Raw genomic sequence first — 14,960 nt, forward strand, 5'->3', positions numbered from 1 at the left:
AGTTTATAAAGTGGGGAATGGCACTTACTCAGTTGGGTCAGACGGAGAGTTCCTCTGTTACTGGCCCTTTCATAATTGATTTGCAATTTTGCAAGTTGTGCTGTATGGGTGTGGAACTTGGTCTCTCACTTTGAGGAAAATTGATAGAGGGCCTTTCAGAACAGTTCTTTGAGGAAAATATTTGCTCCTAAATGGGAGGGGAATGCATCACACAGAAAATTTCACAATGAAGAGCTTCACGGCCTATAAGATTAAGAATTAGTTAGATCTATACTACCTATCCCCCAAGTGCCAACATGGCGTGTAGCGGAACAACTTTACTTGCCAGTCATTACAGTAGTTATTGCATCCTGCTTAAATTATCTTCATTGCCAGAGCACACATCCTTGTCAAGAAGTAAAACGTTTTTAAATGCGTCTTATCGTGGATTGTGTGAACTTATCTCTACTTTATGTGAACACTTTGTTTGTATTTTGTGACATTTATATAACAGTATGACTTGTATGGTCATCTGACTAACTTATGGATTCATGGAATGTAATAAAGATGTATGTATGTAGTTCCATGTTCAGGATTATGACAGCTGGGTTCCCTCTGGAAGGCTGCCATGCAAATACATCATTCATTCTACAAATAGTAAACATATTGTTCTGAACACATTTCTGCTGAACTGCTTTGTAATTTTGAAAGTAAGACTGTGAAGTGACATGGTTACTTAAAAGTTGCTGCTAAACACTCCACAGGAGAAACAGCATTATAAAAATTTGATTTTTGTTCCTGTAGGGATAACATATCCACAAACTATAATTACTTCTTGCCTTTTATGTAGAGTCTGAATGAGCCTGAAGCAGTGTTGATCAACACCTGGGCACAGCATAACTAGCATATATAGTCCTTAAAGGTATCACAATCATCGATCTGTGACGATTACGATGCAGGAATGAATTTCCAAACCTACACAGTAATACTTAATAGATTTCCGTCTTCTGGGTTGTTGTGCTGTGTAGTCTGGTCGATGTTAACCTATGTTTCAGAGGTCATACTGCCTCCGTCATGGTTAACATCGACCAGACTACACAGCACAACAACCCAGAAGACGGAAATCTTCATACTCACCGCTGTGAGAACCTCAAGTCTTACATAATACTTAATACTTTCCTTACATGCATTTGTCATTTCCCTGAGGTTTCCTACTAACTGTGAGAATCTACCTGTATCTTTGAAGTCCCACCCGTGGCTCAGTTTATGAAAAAGGTAAAGACGGTAGAGTTATTCGTGTACTTTATTGATGACTAAGGTATGAAAACATATCCATGTGCTTTAAGTAATCAACCTATGATCAGATATGACTAAATGGAACTGTAGTTCCATACATTCTTACTATTGGCACTACATGGGGGTGAGTGATTACCTTCAAGCCCTCAAACTCAACCAAGACAATTGTTGGAAACAAAACACACTTATGTACTTCACATATTCCTAGCATGTATCATCTGAAGTTTCCTGGACAAGGTTAGTACATTATCCTTTGGTAACAAATAGTGATTAGAATATAAAATAAGCAAACAAACAACTATTAACACTATAAAAAAGACACTATTGCCATACACGTTTCAACCTCAAGAGGACATCATCAGTGGCATCAGGGAAATTAATTCATTTAATCAAATGATATAAACTTTATTTAGAAAATAAATAATGATAGCCTTTTCTTTGTTACACACAACTCAAGTCCTATATTCCGTATTCCCTGACATCCTCAAATTTCCAGATGACGATCTTTTATCATTTGCACATCTTCTAGCCCCCTGAGTACATGCTTGTGTGTGTATTTTTCTTTCCCACTACTTTTATTGTAAATTGTAAATTACCAGAGACCTGTTTTCTTTCTTACTAGGTCCCATATTCTGTCTCTTAATAAGCGCACAAATTTTGCTTACACAAAATGTTTTTTTAAAATGTCATGTGGCCTGGCCATGGCAAATATAACAGCCATGGATTTACAAGATCAAATTCTTATATCCAATCTATGATGACACTGCACTACAAATCTAATCCAACACAGAAAGAAACTTTTAACCTTTCCCATTTGGGAATAAGATATTTAAACCTCCCATACTACATGAGTGCAGGCCAAGCATTGACTCTTCTTCTTCTTCTTAAAGTGCCTATCCATTCTGGATGTTGGCGATCAACAGAGCAATTTGAGCTTTACTGGCTACTACTTGAGACAGCCCTCCAGGGGACATCGAGAACCAAGTTTCTAGGTTCTGAAGACAGGAGATTCTTTGCCTGCCAGGTCCCCTCTTCCCGAATACTTTTCCCCGGATTATCAGTAGAAGCTGCATGTATCAGTCACTAATTCTCATGATATGACCGAAAAATTCCAACTTTCTCTTCTTTATGTTTTTAACAACCTCGACGTCTTTGCGGAGTTTCTCGAGAACTTTTTTGTTGGTTACACGGTCAATCCAGGAAATTCTGAGAATACGTCAGTACAAGCACATTTTGAAGGCTTCCAAATTTTTGAAGAAGCTTCAGTCAACGTCCACGATTCAGCGCCATATAAAAGCAGAGAGAATATAACATCTGAGTAGTCTTAACTTGGTGTTTAAGTTTAAGTCTCTACTCCTGAACATTGACTCTGGTGTTTAATAATTTATGGCAAGCTGATCTGACATATGGCCAGTTAGACCTCACATATTCCATAACACATCGCTGGTGAAGGTTAATAACTCTTAATTAAGACAAATACTGTGTTTTGAACCTCAATGCTGCACCCCATCTTAGAATTCTAGAATAGTCTGTTAGTTAAGACACAAGTTTAATATTAAAAGGTATTTTGGTACTGAAAGGGTTCGTGGTACGATCCTAAGGTATTTTGGTATTGGTAGGGTTCATGGTACGATCCCAACTGCTGCAACCAATACCCAGTCATCACAAGAAATGAGTAGAACTAACATTCAAATGTATATATGTCGAACAATGGACAATGTTCAAAATTAGTGTGATGTTGAAATGAACACAAAGACAGCAAGAACTGGTGACAAATATAAGAGACTTTAAATTGAATGCTAGAACTACATTCGCTTCAGTAGATACAAACTAATTAATGTAGGAAATGTGTCGACATCTGCAAACATATCGTCTCTATGTATGTCTGTCTCCTGAAATGAGAAGGTAAACATAAAAGCTGCTGTGCAGTGCCTAATGTTGAAGTACAGTTAATAGTGAGGCCAAAACTGACCAGTGTGGAAATGCGGCAATTCTAAATACTCAATAATCTGGACGTTCAGGTAATTTGTGCTGACATGTAAATTTCTGAGGAAAAGATGTCTGGATTCAGTGATGTGGCAGGATGAGGCAGCAGGTGTGGCCTACTTTAAATTGTTGTCCTGAAATTTCCCAGGACTGAGGAATATTGTAAGTCATGAATCACAAAGGAGACCCTATTTTGGGCAATACTGTACTAGTATGTCACTCAGGCTCTCATTCATTGATCAGTATTTAAACTTTCTCCAAATAACGTTCACCTAACAAAATCAATTATGACCTGTAGTCAAGTTACATTTGTTGTTATATGATAAACTATAATGCCCACTGTAAACAGTGAGGTATTAGTTTTAACAATACATTAAAATTACGAAACGCTTCACGATCTTCCATGTAATCCTTGTGCAGGGGCCACACTAATCTTCCCTGTATTACTGCAATGTTAGTTCGTATAGTGCCAAACTGACTGCTACTCAAGCTACTGCCATTGGATAATTTGATCTACATATTTAGTAAACTAGAAGATCAAATATTTCACTGCTTCAGAGAGAAGCTGACAGACGACCGATTTGGTTCTCAATAATTTTGTGAAAAAGTATTCTGCACTTTCCCCCTACAGAATATCCCATGTGCAATTTTACCCTCTTCATTGCTTTGAGTTGGGTCACAGACGTGAGAACACTTTGTCATGATCATTTTGTAGGTGACTGAAATTCTCTTATTTTGTGGATGTAATCTATAATCACACCTTCTGCAATTATATGAAACAAAATGTCAGCATTTAAAAACCAGATAAAGAAAGTGTTTTAGCAGAAAACCTCTTACCATCATGAATGTACATCAATATGAAAATAATATCTAAAGTTTCATCCTTTATTAAGTGGTTCTTATATCTGCCATAAAATGCCATCTAGTATCACTTCATGGACGGCCTTAATATAATCATTCTGAAAGACCGAATATGTGCCCTTGAAAACAGTGGCTGCCTCTAAGTGGTCACTCAGGAGAGGATCATAATCTTCTAGCAGTTGCGAAGATTCTATATAGTTGCCTCTATCAAGGAGTGATTCATATTTAAAATAACCTCTAAATGGCAACAGACAACCCTTTCAATCATCTAAACATTTCTCCATTATATTTTTTATTTTTTGTGAAGTTATGAGGTTAGGAGAGGCACCTCAAATAGAAATATTTAGACTTTCTTCAAGCAGCAAGCATGGCCATCTAGGCAGTTTTTTCAGATTATTCCAAGCCATTAACCATGGGTAATGCAGCAAAACATAAAATTCCTGGAGTACATTTCTTTACTTATCCTTACATACATTCTTAAGGCTGGGTGAAGGTGGGCTGAGTCTCCCATATTGTATTATTTTCATTTTCTTCTTAACAACGGTTTCTTCTAAAAATATCTTTAATAACATTTTTATCTACTTCCCACAAACTCACTCTTTAGTACCAAAAAGTATAAGGATAACAAAAATAATATTCTTAAAACAAAGGGGCTAATTTGCCATCATTACAAGAATCTTTTGTGAAAGGAGAAGTACCTGGACACAACACAGCTCAACTGAGTCACAGTCGTTCTGTGCTTAAACAGCAAATTCTCTTTTTTTCTTCTCTGAAGCAAGCATGAATGCGAAGGCTGGAACCTCTGGTCTAGTGATGAAACATTCTGCTCCTCTAGTGCATGAAAATGTGATCAAATGGTGTAGCAGTCAGGCTGCATAATTGATAGCCACATTCAAGCAAACAGTAAAGATTGTATGGAAAGCAGACAAGAAAACATCACGTATTCCTCAAATTTTAGCAGACTGGTAGCACACTACTAGCCACACAACTGAAAACAATAACCATTACCCTTTTCATATTTATTTAATAAGGTTTCAATACATGATGTGATCTGAAAACAGACGTCTAGTTTGGTGTACACATTGCATATCTATACTTATTTTATGCTATTGCTTTGAAAGTGGATTAAGAATTTAGCATCATCCAGAGAATATGCAAGGTTTTATCATTGAAAAAACTTTGTCTTGGCTCTCATACCAGTCGCATGTCAGATCATCCTGGAGATTTGTGGTGGGCAAAGTGGCACTGGAGCAGTTTCTCTCAAAGTTATTTGGCTTTAATATAACACACAAACTTTAGTGGCAGTAACGAACTTCCTTGCTTTGATTAAATTGTTACATTTTACTGGCAAATACATAATGCACATAAATACAACACATATACATAATGCACATAAATACAACACACATAAAAATAAGAGAATGGGTGTGTATGCTCTTCCTTAGCACCAGATTATGGAAAGAATCAGGCGCGTTTGCAGGTCGAGCAATTTACTCTGGGTGAGAGCTAGTAAACTAACACGAAGTTCGAATACTGCTCTATCACCACGACACGGGAGGGAGGGAAAGGTAAAAAAAAAAGGAAAAGGCGAGAGTTTAGCTGAAGCTGTCTTTTATATTCTCTTCAAATTCAAACACAGAATTAAAGAAGGCAGAAAGACAGCAGAAAATGCCTTAAACTTTAACGGTTAGGTTAGAAATCTTCAAAACACCGTAATGGCTGCAGTGAAGCAGCTAAACTAAATGGTTGGGCCAAATAACAGGTGTTTCCAACTGTTCTTGCCACCAGAGTGCTCTCGGAAACAGTCAGCAGTGTGGCAGGATACTATTGCCAACGTAAGACACTAAGTTGGGTATTACGATTTCAAAACGCTGGGTCCGACAGGTTTACCAAGATTTCATATGTCCTTGCTGCCTTTACGAACAAGGCGATGATGAAGGCAGCTAGGACCACTTAAACCTTGGTAAGCTTCTTCCACACTGCACGGCGCTACAACTCAGAGGAGAGCAACCAAAGCCACCAAGATTTTCGTCTCTATCTATTACGAAGTCACTAAATATCTCCGTGATAGAGTCGAACGGACTCTTGACGTACAAAGAAATATTTTGAAACCTAGTCGATTCCAAAAACGTGTGGGAAGACACTACCTGAAATAGGATATTGTAATAATGTAATCGTAGAATGCCGTGCTGTACAATTTGATACTAATTTGTCTAAATTGTTTTATAGCAATATACTGAGCACCAACAGGTGACTCTGAAACATTTATTAACAAGTTAAACAGCATTATAGACTACCTTTTCAAACCGAAAACGGAATTTGTTTCTGTGGGGATATAAATGTTGACTATCTCTGAAAGCTGCCGTAAGAAATGTCTATATTCTCTTTCAGTAACATTTAATCTTAATAGCTCCAACTCTGCCGTTGTTAATATTTTTGTAGATAGTTTCAGGTTAGAACTCATTTTAATTAAACCGGTAATAAATGGGCTGTCTGATCATGATGCTCAGCTATTAGTTATAAAAAGCATAAACGTATTTCTAACTTTTGCAATGATAAAAAGGTAACTGGAGTGATAAATGAAGTCACTTTATAAATGAATTTATACGAAACGGTAGTGAAGACTGGAAATTAATACTCAGTGATCGTGATATAGATTCAAAGTTCAGTTCTTTTCTAAACATCTTTTTAATCATATTTGAAAAAAGTTTTGCTACTGAGACAGAAAAAATTGTCTGAAACCAATGTATGGATAACTAAAGGCATCAAAACATCATGCAAATATAAGCAAGCTCTTTACTTAAATAGCGGGACCAGTAATATCAGCACAACTAATTACTTTTAAAATCAAAACTAACAAAGTTTTAACCTGAAACTAACATAACCTAAATTTTATACCATAATAGCATGTTTCCTGTTACAGAGCAATAGTTATGTCACTATAAAGTACTCACTCTACCATTTCAGTGCCCCACGTAAAGATGTGTATTTCCCTTTTCATCTCATTAATGCGGATAAAAGTATAACAGCCTTGCAACGAATATACTATATGCCTCTTGTATGAGTTTGACCATCAGCTTCCTTCATTCCCTTGCTATCACTCGCATCCTGCATTCCGATTCACTGGTTGGTTTATTCCTTTGCCAACCATAGCTTTTGAATTTTGGGTCCAAGACAACTTGTAAATATCTTAAAGAGTATGAAAGAAATATCAGAAATATTCTTGCAGTTAATGACCACGTTTACCCGTTCTTGTTTTTGAGGTTTATTTACTTTTTGTAAGCCTATCAAACTTTTTCAATTGAACTAACTCACCTAACCTGCCATGAAGTTGGAATTTCACACATATTGACTTACTAGTAACACACACCATTTTAACTTACCTCATGCAATTAGTCACCAAATTGTAAAGATTCGTACAGAATCGTTGGAAGCATCAGGAAGAACAGGACAGGCTTGATGAAAATTAGGAAGTTTTAAGGTTATGAATCCACAACTGTTAACCTTGCTCATTCACAAATACCACCCTGGTATTCAACAGGAACACCAATTTAAATGCAAATTAAATTAAAACACTGACATTTCGTCGTTAAAAACCAATCGTGTCATTCAGAATCGCATAAATGTGTTTTTTAATTACAAGAAAGCATGATGAGGTGTTAAGCAGAACGAAAGAGGAGGGCATGACAGAGATCTATGTACCAATACAACACATTTTGAAGGTGTTGTGACAAAGTTCCTTGCAATTTTAGCTGCTGAATAAGACAGTAATGCAACTACATTCATGAACCCCCGTTTCTCAATGTAGGAGCCTGGATGGAATGGGCATGATGGATAACTGGGATTCCATTCATGAAAAGAGCAGGAATTTTCTCATCAACAACATCCAGGCCAGCTCTGCAGTCCACCCAATCTCCTACTCAGTCCTTGAGTTCCTTTTCACAATGTATATCACCTGGAGAATGAAGCTGATCACTCACTTCCATCTACTGCTGAGACAACCTCAAACCATGATTCTTATGCAAAGAGAAATTTACATTCATATTGACCTTATGCGTGGGAAACTGAAGACGCAATGAAGTTCTTGGCTAATCAAATCCTAATTTATTTTCGAATATGAATCTTATTCCTACCACACCAAATCTAGAATCTTCTTCTTAGAATGTCTTCTTGGATAGAGTTTTGATTCTATAAATTTGTATTTAGACCTCTCATTGTACCAAAGGAAACATCACAGTACAAAATGTTATTTTAAAGTTATAGAGAGACAAAGTCTTAGTTTTAAACTCTGTGTATTAGAATGCTGATTGTTTCTTCCTACTGTAAACATCTTTTGGCAATATTCAACATGATTAGGAAAACAACAAAAGCTGCACTGTTCAACACCTAGAATGTTTGCTGCAGGTTCCAGTCATGTCCCTGTTATTCTCCCAATGTAAATGTGATTGAAACAGGCATGTGGGAAATTTCCTTTTTAATTGTCTGCACAATTGGAGAGGAAGAACATTGATTTCAGTTTTAAAGAATATGTCCTCCACTCTTTGGCTGGAAATAGTGATTTCTCAAATGCAACTCGTAGTCTCCTGCACTTGACTGGTTAAGTGGATATATTAACAGGTGGTATTTTAAACGTCTGTAATCTGCAAAGATGCCTCATGCAAGATAACCCGACTACATGAAAGTCATTGAGGATACTTTATATGAAAGTTTGTACATAAAATGGTACTGTAAAAATATATGGAGGAAAAGGTAAGCTCTTTTACGACACAAATTATTGGCAAGTGCATCATTAAGCACTTATATAATTCTTCTGAAATATAACAATAGGATGTCTTCTAGATCAGTGTTTTGGGTAACTTATGCAGATAATTAGAAATGACCAAATAGTTGGTTCTTCTTAATTGTATGTATCAAACATAATGATTGTGTTTTTTTCTTAAAGCAAACTCAGAAAATTATTATAAACATAGGGTTGCAACCACTTGATTAGTGAGACTTGGAAGCATCAGTAAATCAAATGAGACAAGTAAAACAGCTTATTAAAAGCACATTCATTTTTGTACTTAAGCATAGTTTAACAGCATCTTAACTTTTAAAAAGACTCCCCCCCCCAATTCTTTTTCTGAAAATGCTGCTTCTTCCATTGAGTGCATAAATGACCACTGATGCACCAAGAATTCCTGATAGTAGTGCAATGAAAAATTCCAGTCATATGTGCTACTGTTGTCCCAGCCACTGAATCAAATGCCAAAGGTAGTAATTCATGTTGACTCTTTCCAACAAAATTATGCCGTTCAGATTCCCCCACAGGTAGGAGTTGGTAGATGTAAAATCGGGCCACAGAGGCCACACAGTCAATTTGGTTTATCTCATCCATCAATGTGTGTGATGAGAGGCCAGAAGCCACTTTATGTTGCAGGTAAAATGAACAGGAGCTGAGCCTTGCGTAAACCACAGTTTTTTACACTGTCAATGGTACAGCCAACAGTATTCAAGGTAATTCTACCGAAACGTACATAAGACACCCTAAGAGTTTTAACACTAACTCTTAATGATATCGCCAATTATTCCCATCCAGATATTACTTTCGAACTGATGCTTCATTGCTGCAGCCTCTCACAAGGCACCTGTGACCATTTGTTTATACGAGATTCATTTTGGATTGATTTTAGGAGTAGATCACAATCCTTAATTGAAATGCATGCACATATATTATCTATTGCAGGTTCAGGCAATTAATCTGAATTTATTCTTCATATTATTGTGTCATGACACATAATTAATTTCATCGCCTGGCGTATGAATGCATCTGGAGTATGAAAAACTTGGCATCAAGACAAACTCTTTGTTGCCAGTATGAAGACGCACTTAAAGTTCTCAAGGTGGGAACAACTGCAAAGGCCATGTTCACGTTGAAAAAGCAGCAGCACAGAGTTAAAACTCTTAGCTGTGAAAGACTGTACTGGAATTACTGTAATTTCATCAAAACATTATTTAATTATGGTATAACAGCAGACAACATTGCAGTATTATGACACCTTTTGCAGTGTCCATTCATTATTACCATCAGCATATCGGTCATAGATTTCACTGCATTTTGGTATCTAATGACCAGAAACTCTTCAGATCTTTCTAGAGGGAACAAAGCGAAACACTTAGTATCGTTATATCAAGTTCCTCCATCCAGAGGTCTGCTTCTGCCATCAACACCTTCCAAGAACTATAAAATTGCAACACTTAAGTAGAGGTAAAATGAATACAGAGAGATATTTACTGTATACCAATATTAAAATAAAAAATACCTGCTCACTTAAACCATCTAAGAGGTAACCCAGAAACTCATTTACTGACAGAATGGTAAGTGAGTACTTAGCAACAAAAGATCACTGGAACTACTGCACTCTTAATTACATTTCTGCTGTGTTCTGTTTCAGCAAGTATTGTTTGCTTCTCGAGCATTGTTTATTACGAGAAGTGCATTCATTTTAAGTAAGGTGTTCTTTTGTATTAACTCGCATGTTCCTGAGTGTCAGCAGCAGTTTCTTTGCAGTTATTCAACCCATCATGTGTCTGCCTCTGCCTTCACTACTTGTGATCGGCGCAACTTTTGCCCCTCTTGATAATCCTTCATACCACGATATATTGGGAACAATTCCTTTTAAAGAATGATTCCCTTAACATTGTAGTTTTGTTTCCAGGCTTTCCACCCATTCCCTTTGTGTTCCTGAGGAAGCCAAAACACGGTGCCATAGAAAATAAAGCATGTTGCCTCAACTACAGTAATTTGCTGACAGTTCGAGTGGATTGAAAATTGCAAAGGAACTGATTCTGAATGTTTTGCGTCTTAGTCTGATGGATGCAGCCTGTGAAGAATGGAGTTCTAACTGCAATAGTTTTCCTACAAGTATTTAGTAATGTCACATAATTGTCTTCATTGCTGCATAATACTGCGACAGTCAACTGATGACACACACACAGATATAAGAATATATTTTGGAAAAACTTAAAAATTATAAAAATGGTTAAACATGTAGCTGTTTATCCAATAATCTGTTTATATTCAAGTGTATGTTTCAATGGTAAATATCATTTATTGTACAAAATTAAAATAAATATAAAATTGGTTATGTTACAAGCTCAATTCCAATAAACGGAAGGAGCCAAAACTTCAGAATTGCCGAGAATTTCTTCTTCAGTGCGATCCATTAGCCTTCAAGCCTGGATTGATGTAAGAGCATGCCTGCAATACCAATAACAAAATTAAAAAATTAGCAAGTAAATTCAAATGTACTGGAACTTACCTAGTATGATGTTGATGAGATAATAAAGTATGTCTTATTAAAAGAAGATGATAAAATGTAAACAGTAAAGTAACGCTGCTCTTCTTTCAAGCGCTTAGTACGTAGATACAGTGCTGCCACTGTATATGTGATGCATTAACACACTAAGAGCTAGCTGAAAGTCAGCCTTTCTAAAAACACTGCAACAAGGCTGTCTCCTTCAAAAAAACAGGGTGTAGAATAAGGCATGGGATGAAGGAAACAAGAAAGAAACAAAGAAAGGACACCTGCCATTGTGTTAAATAAAAACAGATGTCTTAATTAAGAGATTATGATAATGGGACTGTGTACCAAAAAATTTTAAGGCAATGAAAATTAATTTTGTACATGCTCTGTTCATCTCATTTTGTATTCTGATAGTCATCAACCAGAAATTACGTCTTTGGCATGCTGTGATTCAGAAGCAACTTTCACTCTGTGACTCTTGACTTACAGACCTACATCTCAAAATTCTTTGAGTTACCTTACTTCAGTTCACTGCAGATGATTGCGAGTCATTTATCTCAATGTCCTGCTACTCCATGTTAAAATTTCCCACTTAACTCTGCAGTGTTTGTTGTTACAGGAGTTTAATAAAGTTTTGAAATTTAATTTCTGCTGTTTCCTTCTTTCTTTCTTTCTTTAGTTTACTATATTCAAAGACACAAACCACTGAAACATTTTGGTTCATTCTGTATTAACCAATTTTTGTGATCTAAATTGGTAATAATATATGCACTTATATTTGTTTCTATTTTGGCCCATAATAAACTAACTCCGTGGAACAGTCTCCTTCCTGAGAAACTAATATTAGATCAGCTAATAAAAATGCTTTGCTTTTATGAAACCTGAAAATTCTTCATTCTGTTCGTAAGTCAGCCACTGGACCCTATCCTCAGCACATCAATTCAATCCACCCCACCCACCCAAAACTAAAAGTGATGGGATGTCAAGAGCAAGGAATGTCTTTTGGGAATGTGAAGATGTCAGTTACAATAAAACAATACACATTCACACACGCAAATACTAGCCAAGGCCTTAGGACAAACACAACATCATTATGTTTTATGACCGTAAAAGCGTTATAGTTGGTATAGTGCAACATTTGGCACTGCTAATAAACCTTATTGCTATGCAAATCATAACAGAACTTCAGACAAATCACTTTCCCTCACCTCGTTGTTGCCACTCTTATCGCCTGGCGACAGAAATGACACCTCGTCCTCTCCAAGATGTTTAATGTCACTGACGCCCTCCCACTCAAAATCCAGAGAATGTGGCATCCGTAACTGCCTTTTTGACACGTCGCCCCAGTTTATGCCCTGTAGGACGAAGCACAAACATTACTAATATGTACCAGAATACTAATTGCAAAGTAAAACTTGGTATAGTAGAAGTGAGAGCACCACATTTTAAAAGATTCTTTAGTTGTGCTGAAAGTACAAGGATATTGAAATACATCCTTGAGTTTGGTTACAAATTTTAGTCCGTAATTCAATTTATTTCAAAATATTGCACTTACTGGGAGAGAGATTAGACACACAGTCATGCAGTCAAGGTTTTAAGTAAATTGTTGGCAATTTTATGGAAAGTACTGAGAGTCCTTCTAAAATACTGATGAGACAGCAGTACATTATGCACCGTGATAGTAAACCTTTTACTGTGATATTGCTATGCACTCAGTCTTAGGCATGTGGCATCTGTTACAAGCAAGTTGTTCTGCTCGGGATGTACATCACAATTTTTGCTGACTGAAGATTTAAGGAATCAAATTGTCTAGAAACAGCGTCAATAAACTCAAACTGTGTGGATCTTCCCACTGTTGTTAATTTGCTTAGGCACAGTTTAGAACTTAAAAGTGTACATACACCCTATTGTATATGATAACAGATATGGTAAAAGAACTTACGTCAAAAAATGGATGTTCTTTGATTTCTTGAGCTCCGCGTTTCCCCCCACCTAAGCGAAGTCTTGGATTCTTCTTCAACATTCTTTCAATAAGGTCAACTTCACAGTCCAAGAACCACAAAGGTATGTCAGGCTTGTCATGCAATATTTTGCTGCAAGAGAGAGGTTCATTCTTATATTTGCCTTAAAAGACTGTACTTGTTAAACATGCTTTCACAATTAATGTTTGTAATGCTTCTCAAAGCTGCCATAAGTGGCCTAGTCAATGTCTGATTTTCATGTAAATCTCTGACATAGGTCATGCAAGAGATAAGGAAAATGGTCAATGTTAAACGTTGTAAGTGTTCAGCTTCTGGAACCCTTCCTATCTGTCCCTTACATTCAGTCTCTGACCAGCACAAATTTCCTTCGTTAAAGATTGTGGTCATAGTTGGAACTGCATTTGGTTCCTCCGCCTATGGTTAATTCTCCTCAGGTTTCAAGCGTGTACACCAATTTTACTCTCATGACAACAGACGGTCATCCATTAACAATGACCTAATTTGTACTGAAATGTGTTCAAAGGAAAATGATGTTCACAGCAAACACATACATCAGAACTCTTTCCAAATGCAAAATACTTACCAACAAAGTGCTGAATCATTTTGATGTTCATCATATTCAAAGGGTCTGTGCCCGACCATCATTACAAATGCAGTGACTCCAACACTCCACCAATCCACTTCCTGCAACAATTAAAATTACAGGTATTAGCTGCAATCAGACATTTCTGTTTCACCACACTCTTATACATTTTCGACAAGGTTCTCCACCAACAGAAAATTTGTGGTTAGAGTGAATTGTTTCTTAGTTTCTTACCTCCAGGATAATGTGTAACATTCCTAAGTTTGATAATGATTTTCCTTCCTTTACCTACTTCTTACAGCTATCAGTTTGATTCTTAGCCAGCCAGAGATTGTGATGAATTTTGTTGTGGTTTTCTTTGAGTGCTCAGTCAGAACCTTGTAAAAACACGTTATTAAACACTGCTTACAACTGACATTATACAGCTACATAAGTGACATCAACAGTCAAATCAAGAAAATTATCCAAAGCCATTAAAACCCATTCAGAGTTTATCAAACTGCTATAGAAGAGGACAGACAAAAAAGGCAAAGCAAACAGGAACATTTTGCAATGAAAACACCTAGAAATGTTCTATGTTCGCTTCATATCTTCTGAACTGCCGTCCTCCAACAATACTGTTTACTGCAACAAGTTTTCACAAATATTTCTTTGTGTTTCAGGTCAAGTCCTTTTTTCATACAGAGAGTGAGCATGTAACGCATCCCAATTCAATGTGAACCGAGAGGCAGGGGAATATGAACTAATTTCATTTGAGAAGTTTATATGAGCAAGTTTTTAATTTGTGCTGCTTTAGTTTCCATCTTTGCACAAGATGTGCTACACTCACAGATGTTAAAATGGCATCTTAAACAGAGGAATCCCTCGCCGCCCATCTTGGAAGAAGAGTGTCCTATTGACACGCTGTTGCAACAAGACAGAATTCCTCCACATTTTTACAAGGAACTGATAGAGTCTTGAATCGAAAGTTTTCAGAGAATTTTATTG

At 36.6% G+C, this 14,960-nt stretch overlaps 1 protein-coding gene, 1 long non-coding RNA gene and 1 other non-coding gene across 5 annotated transcripts; 1 reads left to right on the forward strand and 2 right to left on the reverse strand.

The window, feature by feature from the left end:
* Nucleotides 1–3,636: 3,636 nt before the first annotated feature.
* On the reverse strand, nt 3,637–3,743 carry LOC147874402 (U6 spliceosomal RNA). The gene has a single exon (XR_015534373.1). It is a non-coding gene; the product is annotated as a U6 spliceosomal RNA (small nuclear RNA).
* Nucleotides 3,744–5,945: 2,202 nt separating this feature from the next.
* On the forward strand, nt 5,946–12,288 carry LOC147874403 (uncharacterized). Of its 3 annotated transcripts, none has more exons than XR_015534343.1 (3): nt 5,946–6,085; nt 7,931–9,618; nt 9,848–12,288. It is a non-coding gene; the product is annotated as an uncharacterized LOC147874403 (long non-coding RNA). The 3 variants fall into 3 exon arrangements; XR_015534344.1 differs by having other exon boundaries at nt 9,542–9,618; XR_015534342.1 differs by lacking the exon at nt 5,946–6,085 and having other exon boundaries at nt 6,693–9,618.
* On the reverse strand, nt 11,190–14,092 carry LOC147874404 (ribosomal protein S6 kinase alpha-4-like). The gene is made up of 4 exons (XM_087345834.1): nt 13,974–14,092; nt 13,351–13,501; nt 12,617–12,763; nt 11,190–11,362 (listed from the first exon to the last, which is right to left on the reverse strand). Exons 1-4 carry the CDS (start codon nt 14,033–14,035, stop codon nt 11,315–11,317), a joined length of 408 nt encoding a protein of 135 aa, XP_087201960.1. The 5' UTR covers nt 14,036–14,092; the 3' UTR covers nt 11,190–11,314.
* Between the last annotated feature and the right edge of the window lie 868 nt (nt 14,093–14,960).

This window comes from Zootermopsis nevadensis, unplaced genomic scaffold (assembly GCF_977971745.1).
Source record: "Zootermopsis nevadensis isolate Lab colony 2312 unplaced genomic scaffold, Znev_1.0 Znev_ptg000009l, whole genome shotgun sequence".
Classification (NCBI taxonomy): Eukaryota; Metazoa; Arthropoda; class Insecta; order Blattodea; family Termopsidae; genus Zootermopsis; species Zootermopsis nevadensis.

Coding starts and splice junctions, on each gene's coding strand:
- LOC147874404 (XM_087345834.1), bottom strand. CDS start 14,035: ATGATGGTCGGGCACAGACCCTTTGAATATGATGAACATCAAAATGAT. Junction 13,502..13,973: donor AATGATTCAGCACTTTGTTG/GTAAGTATTTTG, acceptor TCTCTCTTGCAG/CAAAATATTGCATGACAAGC. Junction 11,363..12,616: donor ATAAGAGTGGCAACAACGAG/GTGAGGGAAAGT, acceptor TTGGTATTGCAG/GCATGCTCTTACATCAATCC.